The sequence below is a fragment of the Pelmatolapia mariae genome, linkage group LG17 (genome assembly GCF_036321145.2).
Source record: "Pelmatolapia mariae isolate MD_Pm_ZW linkage group LG17, Pm_UMD_F_2, whole genome shotgun sequence".
NCBI classification, from domain to species: Eukaryota; Metazoa; Chordata; class Actinopteri; order Cichliformes; family Cichlidae; genus Pelmatolapia; species Pelmatolapia mariae.
In genome coordinates this window covers 34,702,136-34,721,874 of record NC_086242.1, presented here as the reverse complement: position 1 = coordinate 34,721,874, position 19,739 = coordinate 34,702,136, and the positions used below count along the sequence as shown (strand labels likewise).

At 44.7% G+C, this 19,739-nt stretch overlaps 1 protein-coding gene across 1 annotated transcript in view; it reads left to right on the top strand.

The window, feature by feature from the left end:
- Positions 1-17,239, top strand: part of arid2 (AT-rich interactive domain 2) — a 39,106-nt gene extending 21,867 nt beyond the window's left edge. The window contains exons 5-21 of the mRNA XM_063500735.1: positions 93-311; positions 645-712; positions 1,589-1,658; positions 1,770-2,020; positions 4,219-4,315; positions 4,416-4,625; positions 4,941-5,105; positions 7,306-7,384; positions 7,521-7,655; positions 7,980-8,209; positions 9,796-12,245; positions 13,888-14,042; positions 14,136-14,274; positions 14,381-14,466; positions 14,583-14,706; positions 15,315-15,406; positions 15,494-17,239. Coding sequence (XP_063356805.1) covers positions 93-311; positions 645-712; positions 1,589-1,658; positions 1,770-2,020; positions 4,219-4,315; positions 4,416-4,625; positions 4,941-5,105; positions 7,306-7,384; positions 7,521-7,655; positions 7,980-8,209; positions 9,796-12,245; positions 13,888-14,042; positions 14,136-14,274; positions 14,381-14,466; positions 14,583-14,706; positions 15,315-15,406; positions 15,494-15,605 — 4,682 coding nt within the window. The 3' untranslated portion in view covers positions 15,606-17,239. The remainder of the gene's footprint in view (positions 1-92; positions 312-644; positions 713-1,588; positions 1,659-1,769; positions 2,021-4,218; positions 4,316-4,415; positions 4,626-4,940; positions 5,106-7,305; positions 7,385-7,520; positions 7,656-7,979; positions 8,210-9,795; positions 12,246-13,887; positions 14,043-14,135; positions 14,275-14,380; positions 14,467-14,582; positions 14,707-15,314; positions 15,407-15,493) is intronic.
- The last annotated feature ends 2,500 nt before the right edge of the window (positions 17,240-19,739 follow it).

Sequence of the window (19,739 nt, the reverse complement as noted above, 5' to 3'; positions counted from 1 at the left end):
GTTTGCTTGAGGTTGCTATACAAAGCAGGTATGTGACATTTCTCCCACCTCACTGATATTTAATTCTCGTTTTGTGGTTTTTTGTCCTTCAGACTATCTCCGCCAAAGCTATGGACTGTCTACGGACTTCGTTCCACCATGTGACTACAACAAACTGGTGCTGTCTCTCCTTTCGGGCCTACCCAATGAAGTGGACTTTGCCGTTAACGTTTGCACGCTGCTTTCCAACGAGAGCAAGCACGCCATGCAGCTGGACAAGGACCCCAAACTGGTCACGTTGCTTCTGGCACACGCCGGCGTCTTCGATGACTGTACGTTCCTCAGCTCTTCACATACTGAACAGTAGCATTATAACATTTAGATAAAAAGACTGAGGTTGTTTACCTTGGTTTAGTAAAAAAGCATTTTCATTTTAATTGTGCTTCCCTAAAGAGGAGCAATTATTCTGTGGGCATGAATCTCCAAATATTTTCCCAGTTTGCCGCCTCCCCTCTCACCTCTTTGTTCTAGGATCAAAGGTTCTGTCTTCTTAGCACCCCCTAAATATAATTTGTCAAAGGGGAATTGAAGAAGAAGGGAAAAGAGAGGGATAATACCATGCTAAGCCCAGGCGCTCCCTCTAACATCCCTCTGTGTCTTTGCAGCGCTAGGCAGCTTCTCCGGGGTGTTTGGGACGGACTGGAAGGAGAAAACCTCCCGAGACTTCGTCAGGGTAAGTTCTACATTTTTAATTTATTTTTTACAAAAAGTCTAATGTTCTCCGACCTTTTTCTGCTAAATGTGCGCTGCTTATACTGAGAAGCCACAGAGCACATGTGACTCTGTACAGTGTGAAGATTGGCAGGAATCCAGCAGTTAATCCTGACAAAGGGATTTCTCTGAGGCATTTTTAAGACAGAATGGAGGTCAAATGACTTTGATCTCAGTCGATTTAAGAGGCATTTATAAAAGTCAAGTCAGGACTGACAAATAATGCACCGTAGGATTTAATTTCGCCTCAGTCATACGGGCTTTACTTTGGCTCCAAGTCACGAGGTCACAGTGAGGTCAAAGATACTTTGTATCCAGTTGGAAGGCTGACCTCAAATCAACAATACATCTACAAGTTGTTCTGAATTTACTGAAGACTTGTTTTTATTTATTTTGAAACTGTACAGTCTTGTGCAAAAGTCTTGAGCCAGGCTGTTTTTGTAATATTTCAATCACGCCACAAGACTGGCAGCAGGTCTTGTGTCAGATTACAGCTTCACGGTGAGCTGATCTGATCTATGCCACCGACAATGTTTACTAGCATAAATCATGAGAGCAGTATAGTCTTTTTTCTTTCTTGCACTTTTATAAAGTTCAAGTTTGTTTTGCAACCACAGAGGTCACCCTCTTTTTAAAGTTGTTCCTTAAGTAAGTCTAACTGACTTATTCATACCCCAGCTTAGTTTATTTTTATGCTCACGCTGTGGTAGCTGCAGATTTATCAGGGCTGTTCGAGGCAGTCTGACCATCCCAAAAACTCACTGCTGCTGAATTTGGATCCAGCTGCATTATTAGCTGAATTTGGAGCGCACAGCTAAGAGCTTCTATTTGTTCACAGTTCTGGAAAGAGGTGGTGGAGGACGCTGAAGTCAGGGAGCTGATCTGGGACAAGAGCAACCCAGCACAAGGTAAATGCACACTTATACAGTACACGTGTCCCTCCTTTGAGCACCCCTCCCATTCATACACTATGTGCTTATACCCTCACCCGCTGTAAGTCGTTCCTGTTCTCTCCGCAGATGGTACGTCGTGCGCGGAGCGCTGGCAGAGCCTCTTCCACCCTCCGCGGACCGCGGGCATCAGCGACATGGAGGCCCAGCGGGTGCTGCAGATTGCCGTCATCCTGCGTAACCTCTCTTTCGAGGAGGCCAACGTCAAGCTGCTGGCGGCCAACCGAACGTGCCTGCGCTTCCTTTTGCTCTGCGCCCACTGTAACCTCATCTCACTCCGACAGCTCGGACTGGACACTTTGGGCAACGTGGCTGCCGAGGTAGGTGTGGGTTTGTGATGGTACAGTGTGCTAAAAATAGCTTCACGTGGAGGTACCCTTTCTCGTGTCAGGGATATGTGTCAGATCAGTGAAGTAGTTAAGCTGAACACTAAATGAAGGAAATTTGCTTTCAAATGTAGGTCACTGTGACACACCGAGTTGTCATTTCTTACGCAAAATACTTCAGTGGAGCTTGAGAACAGCAAGTTGAGTTGATGTTAGTGTGATGGCGTCCTTCAGTGCAGTTCATGTGTTAGCTAAACCCCTCCCCTCTGCAGCGATTGTCCAGTCATAACAGCAGCATCTGTGGCCAGCAGATCTGTGGAGCTGTGGGTTTCGCCTCATTGAAGTGGCACATGTTAGGCTGTAGTAAAAGCAGTGCTCTATATTTGATTTGTGTAGGTGTTGTTGTTTTTTTTCTTTTTTTTTTGTAGCCTTACCAAAACACAGCAGCAAAAATATATAGACTCTAGTTCAATCTGCAATTTCTCTCTTTTAAACGGCCAGTGTGGCATGCAAGAAATGAAAGCGTGACGGGTGTATCCGACATTAGTTAGCCGCATATTTAAAGTCTGGGATCATTTCCAGCTAAGTGATTTTATGTTTTGACCTTACTAGAGGCAAGGATTACTTCCATGCATGCTAGCCTTATTATCTGAAACTTTGCCCGTGGTTAATGAGTGTCCACTGTTGTAGCAGTATATATACTCACCAGCCACTTTATTAAGTACACCTGTTCACATGCTCACTGACACAGCTATTTAATCAGCCAATAACATAGTAGCAACTCATTTAAACATTCAGGCATGTTTAAGATGACCTGCTGACTTTAAAACCAAGCGTCAGAATATTGAAGAAAGGTGAATTTTTTGTATTATTATTTTTGGTTGATGGTGCCAGACAGGCTTTTGAGTATTTCAGAGACTGCTGATGGACTGTAAACTAATAGGAAGGCTCACTCAACTCACTACAACCAAAGTATGAAAAACAGCGTCTCTGAAAGCTCGACGCATCGAACCTTGAAGCAGATGAGCTACAGAAGCCACTCTTGTTAGCAAAGAACAGGAAACCGAGGCTATAGTTCACAGTGACTCAAATCATCTCAAACTTGATTCTTCAATATGACAATGAGTTCACTGCACTCAAATAGGTTTCCACAGCCACAAGATCCAGTATAGTGGTTTTGGCCTGTGTTTCCAGCACCTTGCTGAAAATGATTAAGTCAGTTCTGAAGCAATAGGAGGTCCCACCCGGTACCCCCTAATAATAAAATGCCCTGTGAGTGTATAAATGACAAAAAATAAAGAATACCAGAATAGCTTAACCGCTGCCAGCTCCTGGACTTCAGCAGTGACTGTTGTCGAACTTTCACTTGCTGAACAGGCTAACATGCTTATATTCTTCCAAAATCAGATGGATTAATGATTAAATTAGTTCCTGCTCATAAATATGCGGACATATCTACTAGATTCATTTAGAAGACACGTGGTGTATCAGCTGTAGCTGTAGGTTTCCAGGAGAAACGACAACAGATGGTGTATCAGCATCATTTCCACACTGTTGGCCTTTCAGCATAACATTTACATATTTATTAGACCGGGGTGAATTCTCATATTTTTTTTTTTTATCGGCTTTAGACAAATACTGAAGACTCAACATGCAGAAATATTTCAAAGAGAGTTGTGAGAATGGAAGCAGTGGCCGCAGTGAGCATCACAGCCTGGCCACTGGCCACAGCCTGTTTCCTTTTAAACTGAATGTTTATTGGTATAAAAAACATGTCCGTGTGGCCCATATTTAGTGGAAACTGTGTGCCTCACAGAGACAGTTGAGCTTTTGATGTCATTAATTGAGTGGCTGGGTTTAGATGTGATACTGCAAGAATGTAAATATGAACATTTTCAAACACTTTCTCTTTCCTAATATGTTATACTCAATACATCGTGGCTGCCATCATGGAATTCATGTGTCCTTGTACTTTTTTTTTCTTTTTTAAATTACAGTAACTTTGTGCTTTGATTTGATTGAGTGCACTTAATATTTGAATGTTGGCTCTCCTGTCTCCTCCTATGCTCTCAGCACGGCGGGGCAGCGAGTCCACTCTGTAAAATGTCTTTAATGAATGTTGCAGGTCTTGCCAGCTGACTTGCTGGAATGATGGTGGCACCGTTGTATAAATCTTGTCTGACTTCTTGTAGCTCCAGCTGGATCCCGTTGACTTTCGGACAACACATCTGATCTTTCACACGATCACCAAATGCTTGATGTCCAGGGACAGGTTTCTCAAAATGAGAGGTGGGTGTTTGCTACTTGAGTTTCTGCCTCTAGCAAAGTATTTTTGTGTACAAAGGATCTTGGGTTAAATAACTGCGTGTGTGTTTTGTGCGTCTTTTAGCCATGGAGATCCTGGGTAACCTCAGCAAAGTGGAGGACAATGGTGTGCTAATCTGTGAGTACGTGGACCAGGACTCGTACAGGGAGGTCATGTTGCTCCTCACCCTGCCGGACCTCATGCTCCTCATGGCCTCCTTGGAGGTGCTATACCTGCTGGCACAGCTCGGAGAGATCCCATGCAGCAAGATTGCCTTCGTTGACCACAGCATAGGTACAAATCGACTGTTATCTCGTGCTTTCTAACTCAAGGAGGCCACTTGTGGTAATGTCTGCTTCCCAATTTGTCACGCTAGCCTGACTGTTAAAGAAGGCTCATTTCCAGCTCTAAAATGTATTCATGAATGTGATAAAGGAGGACATGCAGAGGGTTGGTGTGACAGATGAGGATGCTGGGGATGGTGTCAGATGGAGGCAACCTCTAAAGGGAGCAGCCAAAAGAAGGAGGACTTGTACTAAAGTAGCTGTTCATGAATCACAGTTCCTTATTTAATCTTTTTTTCCCCATGTTCTTTCTTCTCCTGCTCAGACTTGTTGGTTCGGTTAGTATCTGTAGACCTTCATACGTTTGGACCTGACGCCCTAACAGCGGTGCGGTTGATTGAGCATCAGGCGAACGCCGACCAGGCAGCTGAGGTCCGACCACAGCTGGTTGAGCAGGTACCCGCGGCCGTGCAGGGAGCTCCAGCACCAGGTGAGCAGTGGTCTGACACAGCTGAATGGCTTAATAGAGTCACACCCGGAAGTGAGAGGGGAGATTTAAAAAGAGCTTGTTTTGCTTTGATTTGCATTCAGTGCTGTGATGTAGAGCAAACAGATGGAAATGGTGAAGATGCTGAGTGTGGCCACCTGATCTGGAGCTGTCAGTTAGTTCACCTGGTCTTAGGCTGTCAGTCATACATCACCGTTCTGGGTCCAACTTAATATTTATGCCAGCTGCATCATCCAGGGAAAAAGTGCAGATACAGGTCGTTACTGTACAGCTTGTAAGAGTCTGTAAACAATAAGCAGACTTTGAGACAGGACGGTCAAAAGAGGTCCGCTGGACACACACAGAGGAGATGGTGGAGGGGTTTCCTGTTTGAACTTGATGAAGAGCTGTGAGAGATCCTGCAGACCTCTGCCAGCATGAGTAATTACATCTGTGTATAGCAGTGTTTCACAGAGAGGACACAAGCCTCTTTGATGGGTTTTTTATTCTTTTTAAAGAGGAATGGTTTCGTTTTTCTCCTGCTTACTCGTGAAGTCTTTCCACATTTTCCTCTTATTGTTTTCTGATGTTTACCCATCTCAAAGCAGGTAGCTTGTTTCTTAGTAGATGTTATGGTAAATGGAATGGTTCTTGTATAGAGTGTTTGTACTCTGATGGATGAATCCGGGGCAATTAAGGGGTTCAGTATTTTGCCCAGGGACTCTTAGTTCAGCACGCGGCCTGTACGAGCCAGGGATCAAACCACGGATCTGATTGGCACATCAGATCCGTAACCTCATCGGGTTTTGCATTGATCCTCTATAGTGTCTGCAAACTACAGAGAAGCCATGTGCTGCTGGCAACAAAGACTGACGTAGCAGTAAACACCATGCTTGCTGAAGAACAGCTGTTGCATCGCTATTGGCCTTTTTCAAAATCTTCACACAAGATATTTTTAGACGGCATCAAAACTTTTAACAGCTGGAATTTAAGTCAATACAATTGGTATGCCTGTGTATCATTTTCATCTGATACTAAGGGGTCGAGATGGAAGAGGAGTTTTTATGCAAAAAGAGCATAGAAAGCCGTCTAGATAATGCAAATGACCTCAAAGCACCACCACTAAATCCACCAGAGATTACTCTGTCGTTGGTGTGCTGTACAGATAGAGGGTACTGGATAATTCCTCAGAACTGTGAGCTGTACGTGTGAGTTACTGGAGTGCAGCTTCACCAGCACGAACCCAACAGGAAACCAAACAGAAGTCTGTTTGCATCATTTTACATCATGTTTTACACAATGAGTACTGAAAGCAGGCCTGCAGTTTTCTCCATGGCAGAGTGGGCACAGTTTAAAAAAAAAAAAACAACTCAAGAAGCTATTGTAAAATGTTTTTGAGCTTTTTCTGTGTGTCTGTGGTGAAACCAGTATATTGAAGCAGACAATAAAATGCAAACTTTAAGTAAAACAAACATGCAACACTTCAGAAAGTCACTGATTTATCTAAAAATAAATGCGGGGTTGCGTTTTTACCACACGCGTCTTTGTGTCAGGAAAAAGGCAGTGCACATGTAAAACAACTGCAACAACTCCTCAGAGTACCGTGTGTGTGTGTGTGTGTGTGTGTGTGTGTGTGTGTGTGTGTGTGTGTGTACGGGTTCGTACTATCCTGGTGGGGACCAAAATCTGACTTTTACTATCCTGGTGGGGACTTTCTGCACCGTGGGGACCAAAATCCAGGTCCCCTCGGGGTTGAAAGCAATTTTCACACTCAAAATGCGGTTTTACTGTCAGGGTTACAATTAGGTTATGGTTAGGTTTAGGGTAAGGGTTAGGGTTAGGCATTCATTTTTAATGGTTAGGGTTAGGGTAAGGGGCTAGGGAAAGCATTATGTCAATGGGATGTCCCCACGAGGATAGCAAACCAGACATGTGTGTGTGTGTGTGTGTGTGTGTGTGTGTGTGTGTGTGTGTGTGTGTGTGAGAAACCCTTCTAACCTTGGCCGTGTCATTCCTAAGCTGTACTCTGCAGGGCTGCTACTGCAAAGTTATCACTTTGCTGCCATCTAGTGGTTCGCCTGGGTAGCACTACCTTCTTGAAATTAATTGAGTCGATGCATATTTTCCTTTTGCTTTGCAGTGCAGTTTGTAGCATTAAATCAGTTTCTAATGTAAATGGGTTTTTCCATTTTTATCTCCTCAGTAACAAGAGTTCCAGTTCAATCCTCTCAACCTCCGCCTGGCATTGTTGAACTGGACGGGGAGAAGTTTACACTGCAGTGGTGAGATGAATGTATTCCTAGTCGTGCACAGTCTTAATTTGAATAAAGGAAAAACAGAGTTTAGTGTGAGGAAGGAGCTGCTGTGTCTCCCTGCTTTAAACCCTCTCCGTCGATGCTCTCTGCTTCTTCCAAACAGGCTAAATGCACACTTTGAGACAAACCCAGAGGGCTCTGTGTCTCGATCTGAAATGTACTCCGAGTACCTGGCCACATGCAGTAAAATGGGCCGCAGCAACATCTTGAACTCCACCGGCTTTCTCAAATGCCTGCGGTCAGTCCTGATTCCTCCTTCTGTCTGATCCTTTCTATGTTGCTCCAGCGTAAAACACCATTTAATGTCTGTGTTTTGAACAGAGATGAGCCACAACAGATTCTCTACAGTTTTCTCATTTTATAGAGCAACTTTAATAAATCAGTTTAAGTAATAATTACATGCATCCTCCAGCTTTGTAGGACACAAGTTTCTTCATGGTTTGAAGGAGCAGAAAATGTGAAAATTGTATGCTTTAAATGTCTGATTTACTCAAAGATGGATGTGTAGATACACAAATCAAGTATTAGAATTCTATGGGTGTCTTTACTCCTGCCACCACAGGACTGTGTTCCCCAACCACACGATGCGGAGGCAAGAAGAGCCAAAGGCCAACGGGCAAGTTCAGATCCTCCTGGTGGGGCTAAGGCGGCGGTCGATCCCCCTGCCCATCCAGCTGTACTACCAGCAGCCTCAGCAGCAGCAACAGCCGGTTCCAGCAGCAGCAGCATCGGCGCTGCCACCTCCAGCAGCCCGACACGATGCACCTGGAGACCCTCAGGCCCCACCCCCAGGTAAAGCTATAACAGTGAATCACTTTCACATAAAAGCTACACATAAACCTGTACACAGAGCCAGCTTTTGCTTTCTCACTTTACATGCTGACCTTAATATTTGTTTGCCTGTGGCTCAGACTTGATGGGATTCAGAGAGGGGGGAAAAAATAGAAAAAGGTTTTGGTCAACAACTCAGAAAACATCTAAATGTCACAGGAGCTATAAACACACACCAGAATAGTGATAGTGCAGAGGTGGATGCTGGCGGGGTTGTAGAGAGCAGAGCTGGGACCGCTGGGACCGAGATGGCTGAACTAATTACAAAAGCAAATATATTGAGGAAATGATCAAAGGAAAAGAAGTTAGTTGGAGGAGCTGGCTAGTGAAATTGAGAGAGTGCAGCTTGGCTGTGTCAGGTCATGAAATGAACAGTGAAGACGTTATTTAGAGCTAGTCTTTTACACTCTTGCTGATAACTATTGTAACGTGTCAGTCTCTGTTTCTTTAACTGTTTGCCTGATCCACATCCAGCTTGGCAGATTTATTGAGGGCCTGCATTAGCGCAATGCTAACTTTGAGGCTGTTTGGATGAGCAGCTCTCATCTTTTGGCTAAAAGTTGATTTGTAAGCAGTGTGTCTGCTGCTCTACTGATGCATTCCCAACATTCTGTTTGACTGAGTTGTATTTTAGTTTATTTCATTTTATTTATTTATTTTTCCTTCCCACTGTTGCCAAGCGCTTGCCCAAAAGTGGTCATCTGATTGTTTTCTCCGTATGACTCATTTGACGCTAAATGAATAACGGATTTAACTGATTTTAATTAAATTCGTAGCGTAGAGTCTTACATCTAAGTTTGAAGTCTTTACACTAACTTAAACTTACTTCGAGCTTTAACCCGAGAACCAAGATGATCCTGAAACGAGCCTTGTGAGAGTTGTAAAAAAAAACTGGCATTTAATCATTTTAATTGTGTAACACTCAAACTGGTTTTCTAAAGATAGCTGGACATATTTTTCTTCCTTGTAATTCTTATTTGTCAGTGGTTTGTGCTAACTAAACACTTGCATCACTGTTGTTTCTGTAAGTGCTTCTTGAGAATGCTGCAACTCGCAAACTGCCTGTTTTGAACTGGCCCTAGCAAAATGACACACACATGCTATTTCAGTGAGTGTCCCCACTGAGTTAGTGTGTGTGTGTGTGTGTGTGTGTGTGTGTGTGTGTGTGAGAGAGACGCATTTAGGACATGTCTTTTAAGTTGTCCCTGAACAGGCACTGCTGTTTTCTCTTTTGCAGGTGTAAAGCCTGCCCAAATGACCAAAACTACACTATCCCCTTTTGTTTTAAGGATTTTGTTGAAATTGTGGGGCGCTTCTGAACATCACAGACACTACAGCTGGTGCTGAATGGGGAAACTGTAATCACAAAATATGGCTTACGGGGTGATTAATCAAACGATGATGCGTGTTGAACAGAAATGTCTTCCTTGCGTTAATTGGAGGTCATGGGAGGCAGTTTATTTACTGGTTTATACTGTAAGTAAATAGGACACAAGTTTCACCCTGTTCCTCAATGTTTTTGTATTTCTCTGTTCATTTGTTACCAGGCTTGCCTCCCGGGCCCCAGTTCGTCCGGCCTCCAGGCCCCAGCCTCAACCCCGGTGTTTCCACCCCATCCATGGCCTCCACAGCACAGGAACCTCCCCACGCAAGCCACCCGACTGTTCCCCGACACCCGGTGCCCCCGCAGGTGCCTCCACAGATGCCACCAAATCCTCTGGCAGCACTGCAGCCACAGCAGGTCCGGCCTGGTCCAGTGGTCCAGGTTCCAACATCAGCACCGGCCACCCAAAACCGCGCCCCTCAAAACCCCGCCCCTCCAGCAGCGGCCCAGCAACAACAGCAGCAGCAACACTCCCCCATGCTCCCCACGGGTGCGCCTGTCACGCTATTTCAGCAGGTACCACAGGGCCACATCCTCACCGCCAGGGTACAAGGCGTGACTCAGCACCCACCCCTGCCTCAAACACCTCCTCTGACTGGGCCTCAGGGTGGAGCTCCCCAGGTAGAACCTCAGTGTGCTGCTGCGGCTGCATCCACACCCGCCTCTTCCATCCAGGTGGGAGCTGCTCAGGCGTTGAGTATTACAAACGTGCCCAATTCCCAGGGGTCACGAGTCACATTTCAGAATATCGCCCCCAAACCAGCTCCAAACCAGTCAGGTGGACCAGCAGCCACGATAGCTACTCCCAACCAGCAGCCTCAGCAGCAGGCGCAGAGTGTAGTAATAGTCAGTCCCAACCCCCAGCAGAGCCCAGCCTACACCCCTGCCATCCACCAGATTGTTCTCACCAACCCCTCTGCCATCCCTGGCACCCAAACTATCCAGCTAGCAGGGCAACCCGGGGCTTCTTCCAATCCATGCCCACCTCCCACCTCTCACTCCAACACCCTGGTCCAGCCCAGTCAAACTGTCAGCCACGCACTGTCCATGAAACGGCTTCAGCAGCAGCAACAGCAGCACCAACAACAGCCACCTCTCCAGCTTATTTCCCAGCCTCCTTCCTCTCAGCCTACCTCCACTGAGTCCAGCTTGATCAAACAGCTACTGCTTCCAAAGCGGGGACCTTCTACTCCAGGAGGAAAGCTAATCCTACCTGCTCCACAGGTGCCCCCTCCCAACAACACGATAACCCCCAGTTCACCGGTCATCTATCAGAAAGGCTACACCACCCAAAATCCTTCGTCTCAACCTCAGCAGCTCAATGTTCAGCTAGTACCTGGTCAGCTTCCAGCTGCTGGAGCTCCGGGCCTCCAGACGGTTCAGCTTTTGCCAGGCCAGCTTATTTCTGCAAGCAGTCCAGGGGGAGCTACTATCATTCAGGGCCCTGCCCCTCCTGGACAAGTCACATTCACCGTGGTCCCCAACACTGGCTTCACCACTTCTACTGCTGCTGTTGCTGCTGTCAGCCAGGGAGCTGTGGCCCCAGGCGTCCCTCCTCCTCCATTCTCGACTGGAACTGTGCCCCAACATGCCCCGGCAGCTCCTCCACCTCCGCCGCCGCCCCCACCGCCACCGCCACTGCCAGCTCCACTCAGAGGAGACAAAATCATTTGTCAAAAGGAGGAGGAGGCCAAAGACGCCACAGGGCTGCACGTCCATGAGAGGAAGATAGAGGTGATGGAGAACTCCTCGTTGGCAGAAGGAGACGCCTCCAAGGGCAAAACCAGTAACGGTGACGTTGCGGAAGGTGCCAAGCTGCTAAATGGTCGGAAGTGCATGGAGTCGAATCTACCTCCATACCACTCAGGGAACAGCCAGGGAGCACTCAATGGCCCCGCTACGGAGAGTCACCCTGCTAACGGGAAGCAGGCTCTCTCTCCAGGCCCAAACACCCCTCCCGAGGGAACCCCCGACCCCAAAAAGACTCTTGTCAATGGGGTGTGTGACTTTGATCGGAGTGACAGTGGCGGCAACTTTAACAAAAACATTCCAAATCACATCGCTTCCAAACAGTACTGGGGGAATGGGGAGGTGGGCCCCTCTGAGAAAGCCAACAGCTCAGATCCCCCTCTTCCTAGTCCTCCCCCACCGCAGCAGGACACTGCCAAAGCCCAGCAGGCTGAGCGCCTGGCCAACGGACCCCAGGCAATAGGCAACAGGCCCCCCTCGGAATTAACCAATGGACCTTTGGGGCCGGCCCATGCTGCCCCTGTGCTAAGACAGCAACTGCTCCCCAATTCATCCCTCCCTCCTTCTGTTACTGTTACCTCCCAGAGTCTTGCAGCCTCTCCTGCTAATGGGGTGGCCCCCGAGGCTCGAGGCCTCAAGAGGCCGGCCGAGAACGAGGACCGCAGCGCAACGACGGCGTCCTCGGGGATCCCCAACAAAGTGGGAGTGCGCATCATCACCATCAGCGACCCCAACAATGCCGGCAGCAGTGCCACGATGGTGGCGGTGCCAGCAGGCACAGACCCAAGCACAGTAGCCAAAGTAGCAATAGAGAACGCCACTCAGCAGAGGAACTGCTCGCCCACACAGGCAGCTGGCAAAGCGGTGAGTCACTTGTAGGGTTAGTGTCGCCACAAACCGCTTTTATCCACGCCGTCTTCTCGTAGTGTGACTGTGTTAGGTCTGGCACAAAAATGTGTCTTGATTTTTCTGTCACGCTAAGTAAATACTAAAGCATTTGTATCAGCAAGTCTTGTGTCAGTAGCTTGTCTTTTGTTAAATCCTGTGTCAGCTTCACTTAAAAAGTTACATTTACTCTTTCAAATCTCCTGCTTCAAAACATGGTACAGATGGGCAGAGAAAGTGACTGGAAGAACATTTGCTTTTTATTCTGCATTGCTTTCTTTCTTGCCAAATACATGATACCAAATGCCTCTGCTGGATGACAAATGAGCCTGAAATGCCTGAAATTATGTTTGTTCTTGATCTCTGTGACTGTGAAGTACTATAAGACGCTTCAATGACTGTCATGTAGAACATTGTAGGGCTGTGCGATATGACCAAAATCTCATATCCCGATATAAGACATCTATCGTCTCGATAACGATATAAATCACAAAAATTTAACATTTTCTGTAAATTCTGTGAATCTCGGGCAGCTCGACTTGCGTGAAGTGTTTCCAACTGGGCGTCCTTTACCTAGAGTCGAGTGTTTTTAACCGATGCATGAAACGATACATTTTTAGACATAAGTTGTAATGGCCGCAGTTTTCTTTGTATTTATTACACAGCGTGCTGCGGGGAAATGTTCTGTTCTAACGTTTGAGTCTGAGGTTTATTTTTTAGCACCTGACGGCTCTTTTTTGCTTCTCATCTGTAAATACTCTGCATACTCTTTCACGTGATTCAGTTTATTCTGAAAAGTCTCAACAGGATCTTGAGCTTTATTGTGAAAGGTTTATGTGGAAAATAAACAAGCGGACACGTGATGGTTTTACCGTCATTGTTGCTAACGACAACGCATAAAAACAGGCGCTTGTCTGTCCGCAGTGTGGTTATATTAAATATAAGAGAAAGAGAGAACTTTAAGAAATTAATATAGCCTCTACAGTGACCATCAAAACGGTGAAAAATATTGCTGTAAACAGTTTATTTTGCGACACCACGAAACAAACGATAGCGTAAAATGAAACGATGGACGTTTTTATATCGTCATCCGATATATATCGTTATATCGAACAGCCCTAGAACATTGTAAAAAGGTTCCCTCGTTATGTTCTTGCTAGTATATGCTGGTCAAAAGCTTAAGATTTTATTTATTTTATTTTAAGTTGGCGCTGTAACTGTATGTATACAATTTGAGTGCACATTACATTAGGATAAGAGTAATGTCTGACAGTAGGTAGCAGCAGGTGGATACAGGTTACCCTGCTCGTTTAAGCTGCTGCTCAGTGTAAAGCTTCTCATAGTTTCATAGACCAGAAAACCCAATTCTGAAAGCGCTGAATTTTTGGAGGTTAAGAAGGTGAGGCCAGTTAAGACCATGTGGCTCTCGCTGATACCCACCTCCCACAGCAAAGCGGCTGAGAGAACAACTCCTGCCATTAGCCGGCCGTGGTTACATCTCAGCCAACAATCGCGACGGCGCCCTTCGTTTCTTTCTCGCTGAAATGAGCTGCTGTCTGTGATGCTGCCCGCAGCGTTCTTCTAATGGAGCAGCTTTTCTGAAACCCTCTCTCTTCCGCAGCCTGCTGTTATCCCGTCCCCGCCCCTCACGTCCCAGCCTGCACCAGCGGGTAACCACAGCCCTCACCTCCCAGCGCAGCAAGCCTCTGCAGTGCCGCCAGAGCAAAGCCGGAAAGCAGGGCAGAACTTTAAGTGTCTGTGGCAGTCCTGTAAACGGTACGGGCATTTACCCTACAGACACACTCTTGTTAACTTTCACTGAGCTTTTTTCAGGCTTCTCCTCATTTATTCCAAATTTCTCCTATTCAGGTGGTTTGAAACACCTTCCCAAGTGTTTTACCACGCAGCAACGCAACACGGGGGGAAAGATGTGTATGGAGGGCAGTGTCGGTGGGAAGGGTGTGAACCTTTTCCCCGGCAGAGACTGTCCTTCATCACACATCTGCAGGTAAATTTCCTTCCTTTCTATTTCTTGCACTTTTTAGCTGTTACTTATTTGATAGTGGCTTTTTAAAAAAAATATGAAATTAAGCTTCTGCTCCTTGTGTTCCCAGGATAAGCACTGTTCTCGAGAGGCTTTGCTAGCCGGACTCAAACTAGAGGAGCAGCAGGCGCAAAGTCCCAATCAGACTTCTTCCCAGTATGTACACCCGTCTCTGTTTATCATAATGTGTAAGACTAAAAGACAAATCGTGTTCAACATAGAAGGAAATGTCACGCTGCTCGAAAAATATTAATGCCTGATGTGTTGTGAAGGACCCCGCCAGCGGCAGGCAGCACTCCGGCACCACGAGCACCGAAAGCAATCGTCAATCATCCGAGCGCAGCTCTCATGGCCCTACGCAGAGGCTCTCGAAACCTGGTCTTCAGGGACTTCACTGTGAGTAGAACAAGGCTGACGCGTACCTTCATCTCTCCCTGCATATATACATACACACACACACACACACACACACACACACACTTTTGTTTGACTGAGGAGGACTTAAGCTGCTCTGAAGCTTCCATTACCTCGCTGCTTATGATTGACTGGAAATCCGAGGCTAAAGCAATTTGGTAGTTTTCTATTCTGTGAGGGGTTGGAGAAGCTCAAGTTGACACTTGTTTTCTTTTAGTCATGATTGAGGTATCTAAATTCCTTTAGTTTTAGTCGATTAAATGTCATAAGATTATAATAGACTAAATCTGAACTTATTCAGCAACTAAGATGAGAGTTCTTATTTGCTCTTCTCTTCCTGCTAAGTGTTGATATTTTGTCATGTTTTCATGAGCCAGGTGTACTGATCCCGAGGGCAGACTTCTGATTGGATCACTTCCAAACTTGTCCCGCCTTTATAGACAACTTACTAGTTCAGATTGGATCTCGTCTGTTCTGAAAATTTTGTATCTTATTTTTATTTGCTGGCAAAAGTGTCAGTATATTTTATCATAATTTATGTTCTAGTGTATAAGTACATGACTCTATTTCTTAACCGTTTCCTCTCCTAGGATGAGAAAGAGGGACCAGTGACCAAACACATACGACTTACTGCTGCCTTAACGTTAAAGAACATCGCCAAGCACTCTGACTCTGGTCGCACGTGAGTAACCTGCTGCATTAAGTGAATTCAGCATACCCCCCCTCCCAAAAAAAAAATGAAGCTGAAGGCTTTTCTTCTTTGTTTCAGGTTGTTAAAGAGGCATGAGACGCACCTCTCCGTACTCGCGCTAAGTAACATGGAGGTTTCCACCACGCTCGCCAAATGCCTTTACGAACTGACGCGCTCGCTCCAGGCTTGACGGCAAAAGGACAACCTCTACAACTCTCTGATCCCCCACCGACCCACCCGTCCCTCTCCTGTGACGAGAGGAGCAAGCCGCCGGTGAGCCGTAGCGGGTCCGCAGGGGGAGAGCAGAGGGTGGGAAGCGGAACAAAGAACCCTCCTTCTGCCACGTCTGCCGGCCCCCCCGCCCCAAATCACGCCCCTCCCCTCCTTGCTGAACCTGTGTTTCACAACCCCCGCCCTCCTCCATCTCCACACATGCAAACACACACACACACAAAGGGGGGAGAAAAAAAACAAAAAAACTGCCATGGGGTCTTCCACCAGCTGTCCACCAGGGGGAGCTCATTAAGACTGCTTCACCGACGGGACTCCACCGACGAAACCCCAAACACGAGCACATTCTGTTCAAGTTTTATTTTTCTTATTTTATCGTAATTCTTTTTTTTTTTTTCTCTCTCTTTGTCACGTGAGCTAATGTGTGGCGTGAGCGGCGGTTGACTGAAGATTACGGGTGGGCGGGGAGTCGAACAAGGGGCAGGGCTACTGAAGGTGTCCTACTGGGTCGGGTGGAGGAGGACTCGGCTGGCAACTGGCGCAGAGAATTTTTTTATTTGTTTTTTTGTTTGTTTGTTTTTCTTTAGACACTTGGTAGCTTGGTTTTCTTACTTGAGTCAATATATTTTCACTTATTTATTATTGAAATAAATACCATTACAATTAATGAAAAAGAATCTTGTAAATATGTTGTGAATATATATAAAGAAGATCCTCTTTCATGCCGATGCAGCCACTGGAGATCTTGCTCTGTGGAGTAATAGAAGCATTACTTTGGCAGGATTGAATAAAGTAGTATGTTTTTGTTTTGTTTTTTGCTTTTTTTATGATCCCTGGTCACTTGTATCTAATGTGATTCTATACTCAGCAGTGGATGAATGTACTTAAAAACCTGTAAATAATTCTGCAAAGGTACTGATGCTGTAAAGCTTAGGGAGGGGGAAAACAGTTTTTTGTGGAACTGTGACATTTTTTGTATTATAATACCTTGTAGAACTCATTTTGCTGGCTGAAAGAGTATGGAATAATATATCTCATGTCATTTTGTAGAAGAAAAAAAAATATTGAAGTTATTCTCCTCCCTTCCTCTTCCCTCGCACACCCTCCCCTCAACTCGCACACAGACACACACACACAGACACACAAACAAGTAACATATATCCACTGTAAGCGTTTTGTCATTGTACGGGCACAGTGCGCGTACCAAAATTTTTTTGTATTTGTAAATTGGTTTAAATACATGGAGTTTTTATACAGGTTTTCTCCTGTGTTCTTTGCTTTATGTGCAGGTATGATATTTTCTTCACTACTTTTTTCTATCTTAATATAGTGTGGAGTTTTATTGTACTATTTTTTCATTCTTAATACCATGCCACATTCCGGCTCACGTCCTCAGACTGTCCTCTCTACCGTGTGTTGTGTAACATTTATGACTGCCTGTCGTATTAGCATCTGACCGGGGCAACCCAACCATCCTCATTTCTGCGGTGTCAGTAGGATGTGTGACTATACATAGACCTAACAGTCTGTTAGAGATTGGCTTTATTTACTTTGGTGACTGTTTATAGTTTTTAAATAAAACACTGAACATTTTGTTTTGTTTTACTCTTGTTTCTTGCTTCATTTTCTCCCACTTTAGCACTGATTGCCATGATTAGCACTACGTATACTTCCTGCGTTCGGTGTGTTACGGATGTGGATTAAATTGAACAACAATTATTTAAATTTAATAAAATTATATATTTTTTTATAATACCATTTATTGAGATGGTTCTAGTACTGTGATTGAGCATGTGTAAAGACTGTTGGTGAGTCTACATTTAGTTACAAGTGAGCAAAGGGTTAAATTGCTGAAAATTGTAGGTGAACATTTAAAATACTAAAACAATACTTAGTTGCTCAACAGTTTGTGGTTATACTGTTGTTATATATAAGACAAGAATTAAAAATTAAGACACTAAGGTGCACTTAAAATCCTTTAATTTTCTCAAAAATCGACAGTGCACCCTATGTATTAATTATGGTTGTGCTTACTGACCAAGAAATCGTTTTTTTGTGGTACACGGCGCTCGAAAATCTGTCAAAATATGTTTTAGTACAACTTTGGTAAGCTACGAAGCTGCACCGCTTGATGTATTGTTAGAGCATTACGGCTACTGTAGTCAGGAGCCTCGCGGAGTAATACGTAAATGGCACATGTTACAAGACATTTTCAAACTCAAGGCTATCAGTTACGTTTTGGTTTGGTTAATGCGGAAGTAATTTACACTAACTTTATCTGTAAGGTAGCTAAAATTAACTGACAGTGAATAAACTAAATATGAAATGCTTTTAATAAAGTGTGAAAATTATACTTAAGCGGTCAGCCAAGAGTAGTGGATAACAATAAAGAGGGTCAATTGTTGAAACAGACTAGCAAAAGTCTAGAAGGTCGTTTCTAATATTTAAAATTCTGACACTTGGGTAGCTCTGCTGTTTTTGTTTTTTGTCAGGGTCACACAAAGCCTTTCTTGTAAGACTCATGGATAAATGGTTAAAGTGGTTACCCGCAGCGGGTAGCTCCACATCTTTGATGGGGAAAATTTCTCATGCTGCTTGCCCAAACAAATTTGTCTCCATCACAGCTTATTGAAAGAGACTACCAAATGTTCTAAGTATATATTGTTAGCTTATGGTTATGAATAAACAGTGGATAAACTGAATGCTAAAAGTTAGCAATGAATAGTTAAGAAATTGGGTAATCCTAAATATATATATTTTAACCAAACCTCACTGGGGAAAAAAATATAATTGATAAATGAACAAAGTAATATTCTTCTTAACATGTATTCAATTCATTTCTCAATCTGCACTCGAATCAATAAAGGCAAAATAAAACCTGCACTGTTATTTGTTTTGTTAATTGAATTTATATCAACATGAGCTGTTTTGACATTCTTATTAGTTCCTTGAGTCTACCTGTGCCTAATGTCAAGCACTAGATGCAAAAAGCCACACACACACACACACACACACACACACACACACACACACACACACACACACACGTACGTCCATCAGGTTAGAGGGAAAGGCATGAGGTCAAACGAATTGTCTGTAGATTTGGAAACAAGCTTATGCCAAGGAACAAACTGGAGATACAAAGGAATACAGAAAATACCCAAGAGCTCACTGGCCTCCATTATTCTGAAACGGGTGAAGTCTGGAGCCTTCCAATTATCATTACATTTTTGCTGTCAAATACCAGTTTCCCCAGATCTGGCTGCCCAGCCAAACAGAGTGCTTAGGACAAAGAGCCTTTTTTTCAGACAGGTAACCCAGAACCTGAACGAACAGCATAGTCACTGAGTTCCTTTGTAGGCATGAGAGAACACCAGTGCAGTGTTTCACCAAAATGACCTTTACAGTAATGTCCCAGTTGAAAGAATTTTTCACTAAAAGGCACGTGACAGGCTGCTAAGAGATAGCAAAAAGCCCACGAACCAGCACGAAGAGTACAATCCTCCATTCTGATGAAACAAAGATTGAGCTATTTGACCACAATTCCCAGTGGCATATAGAAAATAAACAAGCAAACAACAGACACTGAGCAGGAAATAGCATCCTTATAGTAAGACACAGTGGTAGCAGGATCATGGTGATGATGGCTTCCTGCAGCTGTGGCAGGGAGACATCAGGGGAGAGGAAAAGAGGAATCTTCAGGAAACTTCCACAGGCTTTGGGAAAAATGCTGAGTATGAGCACTTCCCATCCAACCTGACTGAGCTTGAACACATCCATCAAAAATAGTTATGAATGTCATTATATATGTAGAATAATGGAAGGAAAAGTATATCAATCGACTGAGTGGTAACTGCATACTGAAACAAGAAACAGAAAAGGCTGAAAAATTCATACAACCACAGATAATTTTCAAAGGAATGACTTCAAACAGATGCAATTCAAAGATGTAATCAGTGAGAGGGAGGAGAATAGTAATGAATGAAAGAGTGGGGAAAAAAACATAAAAGAATCAAAGAGTGGAAGGATCCTGCTCCTGTTACTCCAAACCCATCTAAATGATCTACAATGAGGGACATGACAGTCTGTTAAA